This window comes from Pongo abelii, chromosome 5, assembly GCF_028885655.2.
Source record: "Pongo abelii isolate AG06213 chromosome 5, NHGRI_mPonAbe1-v2.0_pri, whole genome shotgun sequence".
Taxonomy (NCBI): Eukaryota; Metazoa; Chordata; class Mammalia; order Primates; family Hominidae; genus Pongo; species Pongo abelii.
The window spans coordinates 100,530,071-100,551,038 of record NC_071990.2 but is presented as its reverse complement, the minus strand read 5'-3'; the positions used below and the strand labels follow the sequence as shown (position 1 = coordinate 100,551,038).

The 20,968-nt window shown below is 45.0% G+C and overlaps 1 protein-coding gene across 1 annotated transcript; it reads right to left on the bottom strand.

The window, feature by feature from the left end:
- Positions 1 to 11,871: 11,871 nt before the first annotated feature.
- Positions 11,872 to 20,712, bottom strand: PRDM13 (PR/SET domain 13). Its single transcript, XM_024249131.2, has 4 exons — positions 20,367 to 20,712; positions 18,655 to 18,786; positions 18,221 to 18,341; positions 11,872 to 14,461 (listed from the first exon to the last, which is right to left on the bottom strand). The coding sequence occupies exons 1-4, from the start codon at positions 20,508 to 20,510 to the stop codon at positions 12,735 to 12,737; spliced, it is 2,124 nt and encodes a 707-aa protein (XP_024104899.2). The 5' UTR covers positions 20,511 to 20,712; the 3' UTR covers positions 11,872 to 12,734.
- Between the last annotated feature and the right edge of the window lie 256 nt (positions 20,713 to 20,968).

Below are 20,968 nucleotides of genomic sequence, written 5' to 3'. Positions count from 1 at the left end.
CCTGGCATGAGATGGTATGTCATTGTGGTTTTGATTTGCACTTCTCTAATAATCAGTGACGATGAGCTTTTTTTCATATGTTTGTTAACCACATAAATGTCTTTTTTTGAGAAGTGTCTGTTCATATCCTTTGCCCAATTTTTGATGGGGTTGTTTCTTTTTTTTCTTGTAAATTTGTTTAAGTTCCTTGTAGATTCTGGATATTAGCCCTTTGTCAGATGGATAGCTTGAAAAAATTTTCTCCCATTCTGTAGGTTACCTGTTCACTCTGATGATAGTTTCTTTTGCTGTGCAGCTCTTTAGTTTAATTACATCCTATTTGTCAATTTTGGCTTTTCTTGCCATTGCTTTTTGTGTTTTAGTCATGAAGTCTCTGCCCATGCCTATGTCCCAAATGGTATTGCCTAGGTTTTCTTCTAGGGTTTTTATGGTTTTAGGTCTTATGTTTAAGTCTTTAATCCATTTTTAATTAATTTTTGTATAAGGTGTAAGGAAGGGATCCAGTTTCAGCCATTTATTAAATAGGAAATCCTTTCTCCATCGCTTTTTTTTGTCAGGTTTGTCAAAGATCAAATGGTTGTAGATGTGTGGCATTATTTCTGAGGGCTTTGTTCTGTTCCATTGGTCTATATATCTGTTTTGGTACCAGTACCATGTTGTTTTGGTTACTGTAGCCTTGTAGTATAGTTTGAAGTCAGGTAGCATGATGCCTCCAGCTTTGTTCTTTTTGCTTAGGATTGTCTTGGCTAAAAGGACTCTTTTTTGGTTCAATATGAAATTTAGAGTAGTTTTTTTCTAATTCTCTGCAGACAGTCAATGATAGCTTGATGGGGATAGCATTGAATCTATAAATTACTTTGGGCAGTATGGCCGTTTTCACGATATTGATTGTTCCTATCCATGAGCATGGAATGATCTTCCATTTGTTTGTGTCCTCTCTTATTTCCTTGAACAGTGTTTTTTCTTTGCTGAAATATTTTAAAGTACATCTTAGTCATTATGATATACTATCCTTTAATAGGGTAGTGTGCCTCAAGGACATTTTCTTCCATAAGCATAGTACTATAATTTCACAGCAAACAAAAAACATATGTATATATATGTCCCTGGCAAAACTTTTTACGTTGCTGGACAAATGGTTTTGATGACATCAGCAAAATGTGCTTGTATCAGTTTCAGACCATTACTAGCATTTTCTTAAATTTTTATCAAATTTTCATATATAAGGATGTTTACATCTTTGTTTACTGGCAACTTGGTTAATTTTTTTTAAGCTTATTTAGGATTTTTTTTTTTTTTTGGAGAGGTAGTCTTGCTCTGTTACCCAGGCTGGAATGCAATGGTGTGATCTCGGCTCACTGCAACTTCTGCCTCCAGGTTCAAGCGATTCTCCTGCCTCAGCCTCCTAGGTAGCTGGGACTACAGACACAAGCCACCATACCTGGCTAATTTTTGTATTTTTAGTAGAGACAGGGTTTTACCATGTTGGTCAGGCTGGTCTTGAACTCCTGACCTCAAGTGATCCACCGGCTTCGGCCTCCCAAAGTACTAGGATTACAGGCATGAGCCACCGCACCCAGCCTCAGGATTTTTTTTTTCAAACAAAATCACAGGAAGTACTTGACAATGATATTTGAACATGAAACCTAGCTAGCTGACCTTAGAGAGCCAGAATTTGAAAGTATAATTAAAATGGTTAATTCTTATCATTTGTTATTTATCTATTGGAATCATGACGCTTTCTCATAAATTTTAATGAACTATTTACATATTGCTATTATCTTCTATTCTTGACAAAGCTATTATTTTTCTTAGGCTGTGTTATCATTATTTCAGTTCAGTTTTGTTTTGTTTGTATGGAGAGATAATATAAGCTTTTGTTGTCTATACATTCCAATATATTGGTCTTTTAATTTCTTAAGGTTTTATTTCCCAACAAAACCAAACACTTCTAAGATCATCTTGACCTACAGTGCATTTGCCAGTAGTGATCAACACAGTGCAACACTACTGAGAACATTATAACTGTCTTATCATTAATATGCTAGACCCCTTACTCTTTCTCACATTCCTCCACACAGTGACAAAATCCCATCAACGTTACCTCCTAAATATTTAACTCTATCCTCTCCTCTCCATCTCTATTACCACTATCCCTCATCATCTGTCACCTGAAATGCTGAATGTAACTGCCTTCTAACTAGTCTTCCTGTCTCCAAAATAGTCCTCTTGCAATGCAAAACTGCCACTAGTGCCAGCTTAAACCTTCCAGAGTCCCTCCCTTTATGTCCCCTCAACCCCTTGCACACTCCCCCACAACTCTCCAGTCTCTCAATAACAATTGGCCAACATGCTTTTAATGTTTACCTGAGTTAAGCACTTTGCAAACATTACTTCAATTACCCCTTATAAGAATGTTTTAAATACAATGCCATTGTTGTTCCCATTTTACAGATGAGTAAACTGAAGCATATAGAGGTTAAGTAGTTTCACCAAGTTCTCACAGGTAGAAAGATGCAGAGACAGGATGCAAACTCAGCTCTACTTAACTCCAAAGCCCACATACTGTCTTAACCACTGCATCACACTTCCTCACAGGTGGATCTTCATCTCTCAGCAATACTGCCTGTTAGCCATTCTGCCCCGTAACAACACTGTAATGCCTGAAATTCCTCATGTACATTCGTGCTGCTTCCCCACTCACTATGCTCATGCTATTCTGTCTCTTGGAAATGTCCTTCCTTCTCCTTTTAACCATGACCTAGATGACTCTTACCCATCTTGTTTAAGACTCAGCTCAGGTGTTGCATCCTCCAGGAAGGCTTTTCCTATATAACTCCTTCCCTGCCCTCACCCTTCTCTCTCTAAGGAGGTACCCTTCCTCTGTGTTCATCTCCATCACTATACCCACCACATTGTGTTATCAATTTCTGTTCTTATGTTTGCCTTCTCCACTAGACCATGAGCAGCTTGAGACAATCTTTCTGTTTCCTTTTGTTTTGTTTTTTGTTTTGTTTTTAGACAAGGTCTCACTCTGCCACCCAGGCTAGAGTGCGACCTCCGCCTCCTGGGCTGAAGCAATCCTCCCACCTCAGCCTGCTGTGTAGCTGGCACCACAGGCACACACAACCATGCCCGACTAACTTTTTCTATTTTTGATAAAGATGGGGTCTTGCCATTTTGCCCAGGCTGGTCTCACACTCCTGAGCTCAATGGATCAGCCCATCTTGGCCTTCCAAAGTGCTGGGATTACAGATGTGAGCCACTGCACCTGGCCTGAGACCATCTTAATCATCCATATGTCCTCAGCCAGTGCTGTGCCTGGCATGTAGTGGGCTCTCAGTGCTTCATCAATGTTCAGAATAAGAAATAAAGGTGTTTAATCAACTAATTCTCAAATATTTGTTGACTATCTACTATGTCTAATGTATGTATTAAAGTTTTGGGCCGGGACAGTCAGGGAAGGCTATAGAGAAAAGAGAAGATTTTAAATGGGGTCGAAAGATGTACAAGGCTCAGAAAGCAAAGCCACGTATCAATAATCTAAATCTAATGTTTGAGCAAATGCTTAGGCTGGGGACCATGGTTAGCTATAAATGGCAAAGCTGAGAAGTTGATCATCTTCCTCTTGCTCTTGAATTCTATCAGATCAGCTGTTTCCTTATCCAAGAGCAAAGTGTCAGATTCAAGTTGTGTTCCAAGGCATTTAACCTTTCAATGATGAGCATCTCACCTTAACTCTAAGATCGTCTCCTAGGACAGAAAATTGTGGAAATGCTTCTAAATAAATTAAAAACCTAGAGACTGTTAGATCATGAGATACATTAATAATAATGAAATGTCAGAAACATGTGCAGCTACATGTAATGAATTCAACAACTGTCCGAAGGTCATAGAGATCTTCCTGCAAAATACATGTCATTCTGTTTACATCAAACACAGAAAACTCATTTACAAGTGAATGTCATTTTCATCTTTTTTCCATGGCCAAGTACATCTCATCTGCATTTGTTTGTTTCCCTACTGGAGTGCCTGTCACTATTCTACAGCTGGTGTGGGTTGTGCTCAGTACCTGCTACTTACCATAGGCTCAGGCTCTAGTCATCCAGTTACAAGTCTGAATCATAATCCCAAAGATGGTTTTACATAAGGTATTTTTAAATAATATGCATCATTGGGAAATCAAAATTTGGTGATAGTGTTCACAGGAAAAAACTAAAAGTTCAAATGCATGTGCATGCAAACATACGCTTTTCCCATGTGAGCCCAACATTAGGATTTCTATATTGCTAGGCCTGGAGAGGTACAGTTCTATAGCTAAGGCCTCCCAAGGATCCTTTGCCAAATTCCCAAGAGAACAAAAGAATGGGGTAGAGGCCCCATTGTTGTCTCCCTATGTACAGAGTATGACCAAGAGCTAAAGGTAACTCTGAGTTTTCCAACTATGGAGAGAAGGACCAGTTGAACAGTCAGCCAATCATCCCTCTCCCAGAGGCTGGTCTGATTCTGACACTGTCCTGGCCAGCTCAGTGTCCTCAATAGCTCTTTCCTCACTGTAATCAAAGCAGTAACACCTTCTGAAACACACCTGCACCCCACCTACAAAATCACTCAACACAAGTTATTCATTGAAGTGTCTTTAAGGTAATAAAAGATTGAAAACAACCCAAAGGTCATCAACAGGAGAATTGGTTAAATCTGTCTTTCTACATCTACACAATAGAGTACTATGTAGCAATAAAAGAACAAAAAAGTGAGGAGGCTCTCTTTGAATTATCATGGAAAATTTCTCCACAGTATATTAATTTGAATAGAAAGCAGGATACAGAAGAGTGAATATTAAATATTTAAGACAGGGAAGAAAATAAAAATACATTCATTCTTGGATATTTGTATTTACAAAAAGAAAACTAGATGTATACAAGAAACTGAAGTAAGTGATTACAAGTATAGATCGAGATTTTTAGGGTTTGAAATTCATAGAATTTGTGGGATCTACTTTAAGAAATAAAACACAGAATTAGGTACTGGTCTGTATTTGTCCATTTTCATGCTGCTGATACCTGAGACTGGGAAGAAAAAGAGGTTTAATTGGACTTACAGTTCCACATGGCTGAGGAAGCCTCAGAATCATGGTGAGAGGCAAAAGGCACTTCTTACATGGCAGCAGCAAGAGAAAAAATGAAGAAGCAAAAGCGGAAACCCCTGATAAACCATCAGCTCTCTTGAAACTTATTCAGTATCATGAGAATAGCATGGGAAAGACCGGCCCCCATGATTCAATTACCTCCCCCTGGGTCCCTCCCACAACACTTGGGAATTCTGGGAGACACAATTCAAGTTGAGATTTGGCTGGAACACAGCCAGACCATATCAAGGTCTTATATAAGGATTTCATGCCAGTGAGCTTCGTGGTACCTCTACCCGTGGTGATTACCTATGAGCTGACAGAAGGGCACAGAAATGAGATTGGATTAAGACTCCTAGATAGATACCTATTTAGACAGTTTTGATCTTTGAAAATGTGAGTATATTTCTTATTTAGAATGCAAAACCAAACTTTTTTTTTTTCTTTGGTAGATACAGGAGTCTCATTATGTTGCCAAGGTTGGTCTTGAACTCCTGGCCTCAAAGTGATCTTTCTACCTCGGCCTCCCAAAGTGCTGGAATTATGGGCATGAAGCACCTCACCTGAGCATCTCAATCATCTTATTTAAGTTTGGCTCCATTCTGCAACCTTGTGTCTACAGGGATTCTCCCTCAGCCTGACTTTTTCCTGATGACAATGTGCCTAGCATTCTGTTTTGAGTTTGCCCTTGTATTTCCCTCTTTCTGATCACCCTCAGCTCTGTCATCAATAGAGCAGCTTCAGACCACCCCAGCCCCACCTCTGCCCCCTGCCTGGCCCAGATTTCCAGGAATATAGCCTGCTACATGTGAAAAGAATTTGAAAGTTGAATAAACCACACCACAAATGATCTCCAATACCATGGGATGCTAGGAAACTGGGAACTTTTTTAGGTACCGAGTTGGGAATTCAGTGATTCTCTGGCTGTGCACCATAGTCCTGAAATTCTCAACAGAATCAAACTATTACACCTTCCTTCCTAGGGTCCTCAGGATCACAGGTGGGCCATTTTAAATCTATCCTTATACACATCTTGTTTAATAAAACCAAGTAAGCCTAGACTAGACAGGACACAGCCTTGCAGGGATTTACCAGAATTCAAATGTCTTCAAATACATAACAAGCCAAAGACGGTCTCTAACTTAACTCTGGTTCCAGCTAAAAAGCCTGGGGACCCACTTATCTTTCAGTTCACCTCATCATCACCCTGTAAAACATTCACTGGATCTTGTTACAAAGGATTCAGATCGAATTTCTGGAAACCTCTTTGATCAGGTGACACTGTTTTAAAGAGGTCATATGGCAGGGTGTGGCAGCATGTGCTTGTAATCTCAGCTACTCAGAAGGCTGAGGCCAGAGGATGGCTCAAGCCCAGGAGTTCCATACCAGCCTAGGCAACATATTGAGAACCCATCTCAAAAACAAACAACAAAAACAACAAAGCCCTAAATAAATAAATAAATGAATAGAACAAGAGGGCATACATTAATAGTATGTTGAGAATAAGGCTGTGTAGTGAAGTCAGTAGGCTTAGGAATGAATCTTAGGAATACTTCTAGCTTGGTATTGAAACAAGCCCCATTTCACTTATCTATAAAATAGATTGTTATAAAGGTTAAATGAGATAATAAATATTTAATTAAATGAGTGCTGTCAAGGAAACCTTGAGGCAAAGCTATTTTTTTTTCCACTTTATGAGAATATTGGCCCATATAAATATGATGAAGTCTCAAACTACTAATTCAATACAATAATACACAAATTGATTTAGAAACCACTGTAGGGCATAGTATATATACAAACACCTATAGATGGCAATGCCAGTACCCTGAGATCACATTTCAGCATGTTAGCTTTAAATAATTCCGAAAGCCTATCCCATAAACCCTCTGATGTATTTTCTTTTCTCTACATCCTCTTGGTTGCTAAGGCATTTCTTTCTCTTGCTTTCTGAAAAATCACAAATAAGCTTATAAAATGCGACATCCTACATTGACTTGTTTCTCATTGGATTGACTTTTAGCATACCTGAAAGCATTTTGTTGCTCACAGATGTGTGCTGCTACAGTCCAATGCCCTCAAGAGAGCTTGAATCTGACCTGGTCACGTCTCCATTTCCCTTAAGGTGACAATTCAGGAATCAACTGCTCAGTGTCAAGTATAGAATCTTATCTCTCTGCCTTTTTTTCCCAGGGATTTAAACAAGATTAAAAACAATCTTTGACCTTTGCTATGTTATGTAAAGCCATCTGCTATTGCATCTATCTCCACTATATCTCCTCTCACATAAGACATTTCCACCTAAGGCTTTCTACTCAAATCACTAGATTTAAGTGTCTCCCACTCAAATACAACTTGCCATGAAAGTCATTCTCTACTTAAAGTAACTTCCAGGAAAACTGCTGCACTACCAGCATTAAGAATAGAAAATTTGTATTTGCAGCCATTTCCTGCAATATCAAATTATGCAAAAGTATATATGGACAGAAAAAAAGTAGAGAACGCTCATGATGTTTGGATATTTATTTCATTTTTAATAGTTTCCTCACTCTACTTGAAAACATTTCTCTTAATCTGTTTAACTGAAATTACCAAAAAATCTATGACTTTTATATTCTTTAATGAACTCATGATTTCGTCTTTATTGGCCATTTACATGAAACTTTAAACTTTAAATAATTAAAATGTACTTGAAATAAAGCTAGTGTCTTCAGAGGGGTTACATGCATACGTGTAGTCCACCCACTTTCGGTCCCTTTTTGAAGGACTCTTGGAGGGTTTGCAAGCTAAAGGCATTAACAAGTTGTCTGTGGTACAAGGGCTTAATTTGAATTAAACTACAGTCGCATATGACAGAAGCCCTCCTTTCATCTTTTGTAGGGAGGTCGCCGAGCCCCGGGCGAACGCCACGCTCCTTCTGGAACTAAACACGTTGGCCCAGGCGTCTATTGAGTCCTCCTCTTCACAACTCACACCTGGGTGGCCAAGGGTCACGATTGACCTCGCGACGGCGCCGGCGCCTCTGCCCTCTTCCCGTTGGGAAGGCGGCAGATGGCGAGAGCGCACCGCGCGGGTGCCGCAGCTCCCCTCCACAGCGGCGTCGGGCGGTTTCCACAAGGAACAGTTAGGCCTGAAACTCTACCGTCCTCCTGCCGGCATCGCGGGTCTTCCCGGGTCCTCCTCTCCGGCAGGACTCCTGGACTGTCCACCTAAACGCGGCGACACTCCCGCACCTCTGCCCCAACCAGACCCCAGAAACCCCTGTTCCCAGGCAGCGCGAGGCTGTGAGCCCAGGCAGCGCGAGGCTGTGAGCCCAGGCAGCGCGAGGCTGTGAGCCCAGGCAGCGCGAGGCTGTGAGCCCAGGCAGCGCGAGGCTGTGAGCCCAGGCAGCGCGAGGCTGTGAGCCCAGGCAGCGCGAGGCTGTGAGCCCACGGAGCGCCGCGCCACAGGATGCTGCTCGCACTCTCACCTCTGGCCTCCGCCTGGCCACCGCCGCACTAGCCCAAGCGGCCGGGGTTCTTTAGCCGCGGCCAGCTCGCCACCAATAGCAACCCTGGCTCCAAGGAATGCACCAATGGGAGCGCTCGGAGTAACGAGGCTCAACCAGTCACCGCCCTCTCGGCCCTGGAACCCCACCAGCAGTGTCATCACTACTCCTGTAACTCCGCCAAACGGTAGTTCTAGCCACTCCCGTCCTTCCCTCAGAGTCTAGACATTAAATATACTTTTCCCTGAGTAGAGTCCTGCGGAATTGCAGCTTATGTTCGGCTCAGGAAGACATGCACGCGCGCTCACCTCCGCTGCGTTCTTCTGCTTAAGCTCATCCCTCGATGCCCAGCCAAGCTTTTCAAAAATTAGTGAAAACAAACGAGAATTATTTTTACCACGCAATTGACCTCTATGAACTGTTTGAACCGTTGTCTGGCCTCTATGAACTATTCGAACCTTTGTCTCAGCTTAAAATGGAAAGATGGCCTGAGAAGGAAGAGGTCTGAAGAAGTCTCTCCTTAGCAAAAGCATGGAAAGCCTTTATTTACTGAAGCTGATGCGAGTTGGGGGCTAGAAGTGAACCAAGAGGAGAGTGTTCTGCAAAAAGATGCTAGTGTTATACAAGGCTGTCAACCCTTATCTCCTTAGGTTGATATCTTCGAAATGAAAACACAAAGAGTTGCTAGAATTTAGGGTTTTTTTGAAATATATATATCGTTTGATGGCTCACTATGCGTCAGGTGTGATCTAAGCTGCTGGCCTGCGTTAACTCATTTGATGTTCACAACTATCCTATTGCTTATTTCGCCCTATTTTTACAAGTGAGGAAATTGAGGCAGTAGAGAAACTGGCCCAAGATGCAAAGCTACTAAGTCACAGAGGCAGGACTAGAACCCAGGTCTGTCTGAGGTATTTAGGTTAACAAAACAGTTTAATGCCCAAACTAACTAGGTTCAAGCAATCTAGAGTCTTTCACTTCTAAAGAAAATGAATACGCCTCCTATCTTTAAAAAAAAAATTTGGTACAAAATATTCAGTTAGAATCCCAGAAACTTCCAGTGGCGTTAGCATAACCCTCAAAGTTAGTTGTGGTCACCAAGATAAGAAGAGTTGAATGGTGGGTGGCAGGAAGAAGAGAGAAGGGGATAGGAAACAGAAAGAAATAATCTGAGAAACACTAATTCAACTGAGGCACTTAAACAATGTTATTGTTCCTGATTGTATATCACTGATATGACTTTGTCATTAAAATGAATAATGGCATTATGTATGATAGTATGCACATACATGAACAAATATATGGGTTATCTGAGGCAACCTATGGAGAATTACTCATGACTTTTGATTAAGAGACACTTTGTTCAATTTTTTTGTATTGGAATCTATTTTAACAACGTCTAGAAGATATCAATTCACAAAGGGGAAACAGAATATTGGGTCCTTTGTTTTATTAAATTCTAAATGTACATCCTTTAACCAAACTAATTTTAGATTTATTTTTTGAGATGGGGTCTCACTATGTTGCCCAGGCTGGAGTGCAGTAGTTATTCACAGGCATGATCATAGCACACCGCAGCCTTGAATTCCTGGGCTTAAGCTAGCCTTCTGCCTCAGCCTCCTGAGTTGCTGAAACTACAGACATGAGCCACTGCCACCGGCTTATTTTTAATTTATTTTTATGAGCTATTTTCAGAAGTTACAGGAGTTGGTACTGAGCCAGAAAACGGGAGAAGGGAGCAATACTGTTATAGCTGATAAAATGTTTCCCATGTTTCCAATCTGGGCAGTCTTTGTCACTTTCCTTAAGAACTCATATGCTCTGATTTCAGAAAAGCTTTTCCAATATTCTTCTATAGTGGACGATTTGGTTTGAAGCAATAATTGCTTCAAAGGGGCAGGACCACAATACTAAGCAGGCAGCAAGAAGCTCTGGGCTCTTGGAGCCGATTTAGCAGGCAGATGCTTGAATTCACTTCTAGTTCTGTGTGACGAACTGTGAACCTAGTGGGGCAAGCTGATGGTCCTCCTCCATGGAAAGGAAAGAGCTGCAAGAAGCATAAGAACCTGGCATAGTATAGGTCCTCAATCAATGGTAGTATATTTGTCACCATATTTACATGTTGATACTTTTTCTCTCTCTCTCTCTCTGTGTGTTAGCTTTCTTTTACAAAGCGAAACATTTTCTGGTCAGCTGACACTAAAAACCTATAATTCCTAGCATACATTTTCTCATAGAAGAAATCTTGCAGATCACCACCAATAGAAATCACATGCCCTCACCTATCCATGCCCCCCTGCTGTGATGTGCCAGAAAATGTTCCACCAGCCACCAGGTAACTAAAGCAGTGTTGCCAACAGGAAGACAAGGTGAAGACCTGCAAATCATTCAGGATTCAGAAAATAAAGGGCATTTTTAACTGAGTTAAATTATCAGAGTCACATCCAGACCCTTGGGTGACTGGCCAGAATCTTCAAACTGATCTCTGAAAAGTGCTGCAGACATGGGCCCTTCGGATACCTGCCCTTAGCTAAGGGGTTGACTGATCCTGCACTTTCTACAGTGAAATCCTCCCCAGAGTGTATATGGGGAGGAAGATGGGTGCTTTCCAATTTTAGTCAACAAAATTATATTATTTATCATATCTGCCCATTAGCTAGCATTTTTTTAAAACCAGTAACTATAGTCATTGCTTCTAATTTTGCTGTTCTAATTATGGGCATCCCAGTGACCTTAAAGAGTATGCTTTCTTCTCTGTAAGATAGGACCAATACTGACAGCAGAAGATCATTGGAAGAAATACATGGGAAAAAGAAACTTATGAGTAAAGCAAATAGATCAGCACTTCCAACAAAACAGACCCTCCTTTAGTATTTGTTGAATTAATAATAAAATATATGAATCATAAAAGACACTAAGTAAGTTTTCCTTTTTTGCTTCCCAAGGAAAGTTCTGTCAAAATGGAACACAACAAGAAATAGTGATTCTACAGTTCCATACTTTTTTTTTTGACAATATGTGGGGTTTTTCTTCTTGAAGGTCATGAACTTCTTTCAGTAACCATGAAAGCATTTAGCATAATTAACAATGGTTTTAGAAAACAATTGTTTTGCCTGATGTTTGGGAGCCTGTGAAATGCACATATTGAAAATGGTATATTTCCCTGTTATAATACAACATTGCTTAACATTATTTTATGAATAGTCAAAGTATTCAAGTCTCCAATGATTTATTTTATTATGCAGTCTCCTCGCAAACTGTTTTCAAATTAAACTACTTCTTTAAAATATCTGCTGAAATCACTAAGTGAACAAACTCTCATTTGTATCTTTATTTTTCTTAAAGATTGCACAATCTGGAACCAAAACCAAAATACTATATCCACTGTACAGCAGTCATTATAAAACAACACACGCCACATTTGTATTCTACCAAATAGAATATTTTCTTTAAAATTATACATTGTGTGCTCTTAGATTCATGCTTTAGATATTTTACATTTATCATTATTCTTTCATAAATAATTGCAACTTGACCAATTTGTACACCTGCTACCACTATATATTCAATGGGGCAAGGCGTAGTCTTTGACATGAGAACAGATAAAATGGAAACAAATATATGGACGTCACATCTACCCAATTGTGACTAGTGTTTTGCCTATGCAATGAAATGCTAATGTAAAATACACACACAAAACGTCGTTTCAAAAGGCACAATTTCCTCCACAGAAAAGTACAACTTAAAAATACGTGGCAGTTAAAATCTGCGCCCTCGAAGGCGCTGTGACGTTCGCACTGATGTGATTCTGAACACCAAGAGCAGACCGCCTGGGCGGTTCAGGGTGAGCTCATCCAAGAAGTCCAGAGGCCCGGGGTGCGGAGGTACTGGTCGCCCTCGAACTGTCCAGGTGGCCAGATTTACGCCACCTCTGAACTGTTGCTCTGAGTTTCAGCACCAGATGTGGGACCTCTCACTGTTTCATATCTGGCGCCCTCTCAAAAACAAAAACGGTTTTGTCCACTGGGTCCCTCTTCCCACCACCAGGAGTTCCTCTTCTGAGAGAATAAACCCTCGACTCCTCTCTGTCCTCACCCCGCCCCTTCCCGGGAAGACTCGTTACAAGTCGCGCTCCCCGCCTCCCCCAACCTCGGGGTCGCTCTGGTCGTCTGTGAAGCAGACGTCCACGTCACTGTCGTCGCTCTTGGGATCCCCAGGCTCCGGGGGATAGCCGGGCTCGGCACCCGGGCCGTCGCCCGCTTTGGCGAGCAGACTCTGGCCAGGGTGGCGGGACTTGACATGTCGCTCCAGGTCCCGGCGGCGCACAAGTACCTTGCCGCAGAACTCGCAGCGGTAGGGCGTGTTGCCCTCGGCGTGCAGCCGGATGTGCTTGTTGAGATTGCTGGGGTCGCCGAAGGGCCGCAGACAGACTTTGCACTTGAGTGGCTTGTAGCCCGTGTGCGTGCGCATGTGGATCTTGAGCCCATACTTGCGCGAGTACAGCTTGCCGCAGTAGAGGCACAGGTGGCCGGTCTTGGGCTTACCTGCGCCGCTGCCTCCGCTGCCGCCGCCCCCGGTGCCTCCCGCCGCCGCGACGGCCGGTGGCAACGTCCCCGAGTCCAGGCGTCCGCGACCCTTCCCGGCAGCCATCTCGGATAGCTGCTGATTGTGCATGGCGATCTCTCGGTCGATGCTGGCCAGCGAGCCCAGCTCGGCGGGGCTTAGGGCGGCCGCTGCGGGCCTGCTGAAGTAGGAGATGGACTCCGGATACTTCAGCAGCCCGCCGAAGTGCAATTTGAGCGGGTAATAAGCGGTGGTGGCCGGTGAGCCGTAGAACAGCTCCCCGTTGTAGACTGTAAAGGCCGGCATGACGGCGGGCAGGTGGCTGCACTCACCACCCGGATAGGCTTTGAGACCGCCAGTGTCGAGGGGCGGCAGCGCGCAGCGCTCGAGGGGCAGCCCGGGCGCAGGGGGCAGCTGCGCATAACGCGCTCCTGGCAGCGCGGCGGCTGCGGGCGGGGCGCGCTCCACGTGCTTGAAGGCTGACGCCTCTTCCGGGGGGACGGAGAGCAGAGGGAAGCCGCGCAGGGCCCCAGAGCAGGGCAGGCCAGGCGGCGGCGGCGGCGGCGGGTCCCCCGCGAGCAGGCACTTGGGATGATGGTGGTGGTGCGCATGGTGGTGATGGTGGTGACCCGCGCCGCCCGCCGCCGAGTTCTCCCCGCTCCCGGGGCGCCCGCACGCCCGGCCCCCGCCCAGCAGCCTGCCCAAAGCGAGGCCGGCCCCTTGCTTGTTGCTGCTCTCTTCCCGGTAGGGGTCGCCGTGAGCGGCCGCCGCCGCCCTCTCTAGGCCGGCGGGCTTGAAAGCTGAGCGCACGCCGGGGTAGAAAGCCAGGCTGCCGACCCCCGCCGAGGAGCCGCCCACGATGCCGAGGAAGTGCCCTTGTCCTCGGGCGGCTCCGCTCATGTCCAGGGCACGGTCCAGCTGCTCCTTGCCCTTTTTGGGCTGCCCCCACTTGCCTGGGGTCGGCGAGGTGGCCGAGGGCGCGGAAGAGGCCTCGCGCTTGATGCCCTCCCGCGCACCGCAGGCCTGAACTGGTGGCGGGCCCTGGGGGTGGGGTCGCAAAGTTCCTGCCTGGGAAGGCGCGGTGAAATCGGGCGCCGGGGGTTTTGGGGAGAGACCGAGGCCATCAGCCGCTGGGACGGCGCCTTGGCGAGCCGCGTGTTCGTGGTGCAGGAAGGCGCCGCCTCCACCGCCGCTGAACACGCAGTGGAAACGCAGGTGTGCCTTAAGGCTGTTGGGGTATCTAAACGTCCTCCAGCAGTACCAGCAGATGTAGCGCTCCTCCCCTGGGCAAGAAAGAATGGAAAAGCGACCCGGTGAGAGGCGAACAAGCGAGACAGAAAGAAAGCGCCAGTGCACCCAAGGCAAAGCCCAAGTTTCGACTAGCGGTATGGGGAGAGGGTGAAATATAAGTTCGGTAGCCCTACTGTATCAAGGACCTCGAAAAGCCCCAAATGGCCAATCCTTATCAGTGTCTCCATCCTCTGGGACTACTCAGAGGCCAAAAAAGGTGACGGGGCCTTTCCAACGAAGACTTCCTCCAGGCCATCCGAGCAAAATCTTCGTTGGAAGGGCAGCACTCAGGCAGGCTGGCCGTGTAAGAGCAAAGAGCAGCTGTTGCTTTAAATCAAGTGTTGAGGCTGTGCAGTGCCTGGGCCCATCTGTTGGCGTTTGCAGAATAGGTGGCGTATGTCAAGGAGTTTGGATAAACTGAACAAAGACCAATCTAATGGTCGTGAGCGCCTCATTACCAGGCGAGACAATATCCTGTATGTATAGGCCATATGTAATCATTCCTTTTCATAGGACAATGTCTTTTGTGTCCCCTACCCACCCATTCCACCCCCTTCCAGCCTTAAACACTTTGCCTGAGGTTTTCCTGGAGCGTGACCAAATGAAGGACCACATAGGGACTATGATTTGCCATTCTTCAAAATTATTTGTATTTTTATTTCCTCTTTAACCCCATTTAATTTGCTGGGAGAAAAGAAAAAATTCTTATGCCCTGATACTCTAAAAAGGGTGATGATAATCTAAGAAGGATGATGTTGCTTTGTCTTGTCTTGTCTGCCACTTGGTAATTAATTAACTCCTAGATAGCTGCACAAATCCAAGCTTAGTAAAGTCTTTGGAGAAAATATATTAGTTTTTTATTATATGAATATATATAAATGATATAGATCGATAAATAAATATAGATACTCAGCTTTTAATAAGTGCAGAATTCTCTACCAGGCACCATATACGTGTTTGGTGTCAAATCTTTTTTTGTGTTTAGTATTATTAGCATTAGTTTTTTCGTTTTGCCCGAGTTTGTGAACACAATCAAGAGACACATATATGAGACATTCTGATCACATACTAGAAGTTAATTTCCACTTTAAAAGGTCATATTACTGCTGTAGAGAGAAATGATCTTGCAGTTGGGTTTCTTTTAAAATGTGGTTGATTGATAATACTGAAGGAAAAGATGGCTGTGAGAAAGAAGTTAGTTGAACCACAAGGAAATATCCAAAATATACATCAGTCTCATAAAATTTAACAGGAAAGTTAAATTCTCCCTCTGCATATACAAGCAGCTCAAACTTCTGAAATATTACTACAGAAATAACAATAGGGAAGAATTCCAGATCTTTTTCCCTTTATGTATATTAACTTCTGGGCTTGCATAACACAAGTAGCTCCCACCCCCTACCCTGTAAGACCTGTGAAAACTCAAGTGATAAGCACTGCATTCCAACTGAGTCGAAGGAGAGCAGAAAGAAAAATGGGGAGAGGAGTATTTGCCGATGACACCCTATCCTAATTGTTTATAGAAGTCTTAGATAAAACCATTTCAATGTTCTGTTACCTTGTACTGAACATTCATGTAAAATGAACCTTGAAAAAAAGAGAGAATAGACCTCCTGGGTTCTCTTGGTGGGTGTGTTGTCTTAAATAACCTTCCTTCTAACTTCAGAGCCTTTCTCTCGCTCATCACCCGTTTTGAAAGAGGGAGTTTTCAGAGTCTGCCGCAGAATGACTCAGCTCAATGCAAAGCCACATAAGCTTTTTTCTTAAAATGAAGGGGCAGTATTTTCCTCCATCTTACTATGAAATTGAAACCCACTGAAATTAGCTAGTATTAGGAGAATAGCAGCTATCCCCATTTATTTCTTCCTTTTTCCAAGCTTTAAGCAGCGTACGTTTAATGTATACTTTTTTTCAGTTATCCTAACCAACTGACATGTTCTCCAGACTCTGAGATCCAAATCATGCCAAGAGTATCAAACACATTTAACAAGTGACTGCCTCCTCTTCATGTAACTCTAAGGTGGTCAAGAGTTCAAACTTCTCCAAGCTGGGGAAGTCAGGGTTCAAAATCACCCATGCCTTCTCACCTCCAGAAAAAAAAAAAATGATGTTTATTTTGACATCTGTTACCATATGATGTTTATAAGCTCAATTGGCTGAAAGGAAAACACAAGGACCGCTATTCCAGTTGCTTTTGTACTATTTGGGACTACCTAAGAAAGGGTGTTCTCTGTAGAAACGGCTGGCTACTAAAGGTTAGTGGCCCGCCAAATTCTATAGTGGCAGATTTGAGAGTTCTCCACTATGTGGCTTTTATTATACTTCTGTTTTTACTGGAAGAAGTTGACAAGAGAATGTAATATAATGTGATGCAAGGAACAAACTATCTTAGGATAATTTGAATACTATACATACAAAATAAACAGAATTAACTTACAGAGGACGATGATACTTTAAAGTAAAGTGACTCATTGTTTTGAATAAACTTCATTCTGTGTTATTCATGAAGTGTTTCCTAATTCACATACTTGTATTAATTTCTCTAAACCTATTTCTAAAGGGATGAGATTGAGCAGGCAATTCAGGAAGACAGCATGTTAGAATATTTCACAGCATTCATTATTTTGATGTCAAATAATAAATGTGTCTTTAGGAGAAATTACAGACAATTGTCAAGGAAAAAAAGCCATGGAAGCTTTGTGTGTGAAAAGGAAGTCTCCAAGACCTCAACTATTCTAGCACTTCCTAAACTTCTTTCCACAGGAAGTGTTCTTCAGTGTTCAAGGGTAGGTTTAAAAATGTTTTTCTGTTTAGTTACTGCACCTTAATTTGCATAAATCCGCTCTTGGCTTTGAAGGGATCAAATAAATCTGAGAAGAAACTGGGATACATCCCAGATTCAATTTAAGTAGGCAAGGGGAAATGAATAAATGCCACTTAAATGGAAGGGTCTCAGTACCTGCCAACTGACCAGCTGTTAAGTACCGTAATACTTCTAAAATGCTGTAGAAATGCACTGCTCTCCTGGAAAGCCAGTGGAGAAGAAATGTCCATGGACTTTGTAAAAGCATTCCAGGTTTGAGTTATACTCTGTGGAACTCATGATGTAATTACTGTAACAACAACTTAAGGCTCCTTTTTTATTTTTTATTTATTTATGTATTTATTTATTTTGAGACAGGCTCTCACTTGTCACCCAGGCTGGCATGCAGTGGTAACATTACGGCTCACTGGAGCCTTGACCTCCTGGGCTCAAGTGATCCTCTTGCCTCAGCATCCTGAGTAGCTAAGACTACAGGCATGTACCACCACACCTGGCTAATTATATTTTTGTTGTAGAGACAGAGGTCTCACTATGTTGCCCAGGCTGGTCTTGAACTCCTAGCCTCAAGTGATCCTCCTACCTCGGCCTCCCAAAGTGCTGGGATTACAGGTGTGAGCTACCGCGCCTAATTTTTTTTTGTTTTAATTGAGCAGATAATGGTTTCTTTGAATATGCAACAGAAAAAGGATGGCCCCTTTAAGTTCATAGAGCCTACTTTTTCCCCTGCCATTGTGAGCCAGATTACTACTATCACTGTTATCGTTTATGGTTGATTTTAAGGAGGTAGTGGCGACCTCTCTCCTCTTTGCCTTGAAATACAGGGAATGTGAATTCCATTTTACATAGGTTGAGCTATGTCTAGGGACTCGCTTCAAGACAGGAGGAGGAGGGCTGGACTCTTGCCCATCCACGCTTTTGGAGTGGGTACCTTTCTCGTCGTGAGTCGGAGTCGCCGTGGTGGGGATGTCGAACCACTGAGCTAAGGAGTTAGAATACCACACTGTCAGCTCCTCCCCTGGCTGGACGTCTCGCAATGCTCTGTAGAAGATCTGGGTCGCAAGGAATAGAACAGTTCAATGTCATTTCCTGGGTAATCAGTCAAAAAGCAACTGAGAAGAAAGGTTCAAATCCCGATTCTGATGCTGTGTGACCCTGGAGAAGCTACTGGAGCTCTCTGAACTTCACTTCCCTCATCCTTCAAACGGAAAAACAATAGTAGCTACCTTAAAGGGTTGTCGAGACATTTAAATGAGACGTCTAGCTAAAGCACTTTGCTCTTAATATTTTTGGCCACCGCAGGGACGGTTAGGTAGACTGAATTGGCGGTGGGGAGTGGGGGGTGTGGAGAGAAGCCCGCAGTACCTGTCCTCCGGGTAAGTCTGCAATAGCTTCCAGAGTCTGTTCCTGGGAGTTTCTGGCTGCCCGGATTAACCCTATCCACTCCAGAGGGGAGCCCCCCGACTCGTCCACCAGCTCCCCTCTCACCATGCGCACCTGCAACACAAGCAGTGGTCGTTCTCCCCCGCACCTTGGCCAGGCCCACAACCCAGACAGAAAGTTTATCCTCCACCCCCACCCAACACAGGAAAGTGGTTGTTTTTGGTTTGGCCAGACCACTATGGGCTACTGGGAGGAGGAGAATTCCTTAGGACCTTGCTTGGGGGAGGGAGAAAGAGGAAAGTCTACCTAATGCTAACAGTACTCCCACTTCCCTGCGCCCCACCTTGGCAACACGGAGAGGGGGGAGGGGTGTTGAGAGCATCCTCCCTGAGTGCTTAGGCACATCTTGTACCAAGTTGTCCCCCACACCCTACCCCAGCTCTCCCATTTGCAGTTCTGAGAGCAGCCCTAACACCACGGTAGAGACATTTCTAGATCAGTCCCAGGGCCCAGAGCGTCCCCCCGACAAACAAACAAACAAACAAACAAATTATCTCATGCCTCCTGTATTCTGTGTGCATCGCACCTAGGTGCCTGTGAGCCCTGCAGCTAAAGTCTCGGAACAAAGCCCGAGCGGGGAAAAGCTTGCCCGCAGCTGGCAGGCCATTTAAAAGCAATTAAAATGCGTTTAAAGAGGAATGCGCGGTGGGCACCAAACCCTGCTTTAGACTGTAGTGGGGGGGCGTGATTGCAGGAGGAGCGAGGTGCAAGTCCCGCTGGCTGGACACCGGAGCTTTTTACTAGAAAGCTCCAAGCAAGGCAAGCTAAAGCCAAGGAAGCCAAAGTCCTTCCTTCTACCCCAGACTTCTGCCTTTATTTCCCTGTCGCTGTTTGCCGACCTTTGGCTCCTGGGACGCCCCCAAAGCGGGCGAGTGCTTTAAGTCTCTCTGGTCAGGGGTTGCGACGGTGTGTGGAGTGTGGGAGTCAAAGCTAGCGGTTTGGCCCTGGCGCCTCCCGGTTGGGACTCTGGACTCTCAGAGCCGCGCTGCAGGCGCTCTCACCCTGAGCCCCGCGCGGATGGGCGCCCCTCGCCCTTGGAGCCCGCGTCAGAGCCAGTACCTTGCTCATCCTCTGTCCATATGCCGCAAACCCACAAGCCGACATCGGCAAGGGGAAAAAAAAAAATATCTGAGGAGGTTCTAGGAACTGAGAGCCTCCCAAAGATTTTTTTTTTCGGGAAAAAAATTATTTTAAGGCGAAATTAGGCCTCAAATTAACATATTGAAGGGCAGAAGGGAAGAAAGGGTCTCGATGCCCTGAGCCCCCAGAAAGAGGGTGCTTTTGCAGAGAGATCTGCGGACAGCGTGCGAGGGTGGGCTTCTGGCTTCTGACTGAGGAGACCCGAGAGCGCAGGGGAAAACACAAGCTGCGAATGGTCCCGGCACCTACAGCTCTCAGTGCACCCCACTCAGGGCTGTCGCCTCTCGGCCACATCCTCTCCTCTCAGCCCGACCCCGTCCAGCTCTCACAGTTAAAGAGGCTACTTGCTCAGAATAATAGGAGTCCCCTTCCACCCGGCAGAATTAGCAGGTAACGACCAATCACTCCCTTCCTCCACTTTCTCTCGTACCCCTTTCCCGGGTCAGGGCACTGAGAGGCGAACGGCAGTGGGCAGAGGTCTGAATGGTCAATACCTTTTTCTTAGGCCCGGGCTCCCTGCGGTCTGACAGGTACTTGCCCAGCTTGAAGGTACCAGGCACCGGTCCGAGGCGCAAGCCGGCCGGGATGCAGCAGTCGGCACTCACGCTGGTGGCTGGAGCTCTGGCGGCTCCGTGCATTGTTGCCGCCGCCGCCAGGCAGGCGCTCGGGTGCTCCAGGTCCTTGGAAGGGCGCGAGTGACAGAGCTGGAGCTGCGCGCTCGCCAGGGAGCCGCGCCCCGACGTGCGTCCTCCACCCGCGGAGTGACGCGGGCGAGCATGCACTGCGCCTTTTCAATCGGGGCGGGAGGCTTTTGGCACCGCTAGCGCAAGGGCGCGGAGTTTGGTGAGAGAGTTGCGCTGCGAAGCAGCTGCAGAGTCCCACCCGAGAGGGTCACATGGAGTGGTTCCCTTAGCCCCCCTGCATAATCGAGGCCTCTGAATGGCTAGCACACAATGGTCCAGGCGACCTTCCCATTCCTAAAAATCCAATTTGTCAAGGGCGAAGAAAAGGCACTGGTGAATCAAAGGTCCGGCGGGACCATTAATCCTCAGCATGGGGTATTGTCCTCCAGACAGTTACGATATTTTAAGTGACA

What these genes read in the sequence shown, in the direction of transcription:
- PRDM13 (XM_024249131.2), bottom strand. Translation starts at nt 20,510, where the DNA reads ATGCACGGAGCCGCCAGAGCTCCAGCCACCAGCGTGAGTGCCGACTGC. An exon ending in AGCCCGGGCCTAAGAAAAAG is followed by an intron (nt 18,787 to 20,366) that starts GTATTGACCATT and finishes CTTGTGTTGCAG; the next exon opens with GTGCGCATGGTGAGAGGGGA. An exon ending in CAGACTTACCCGGAGGACAG is followed by an intron (nt 18,342 to 18,654) that starts GTACTGCGGGCT and finishes CTTGCGACCCAG; the next exon opens with ATCTTCTACAGAGCATTGCG.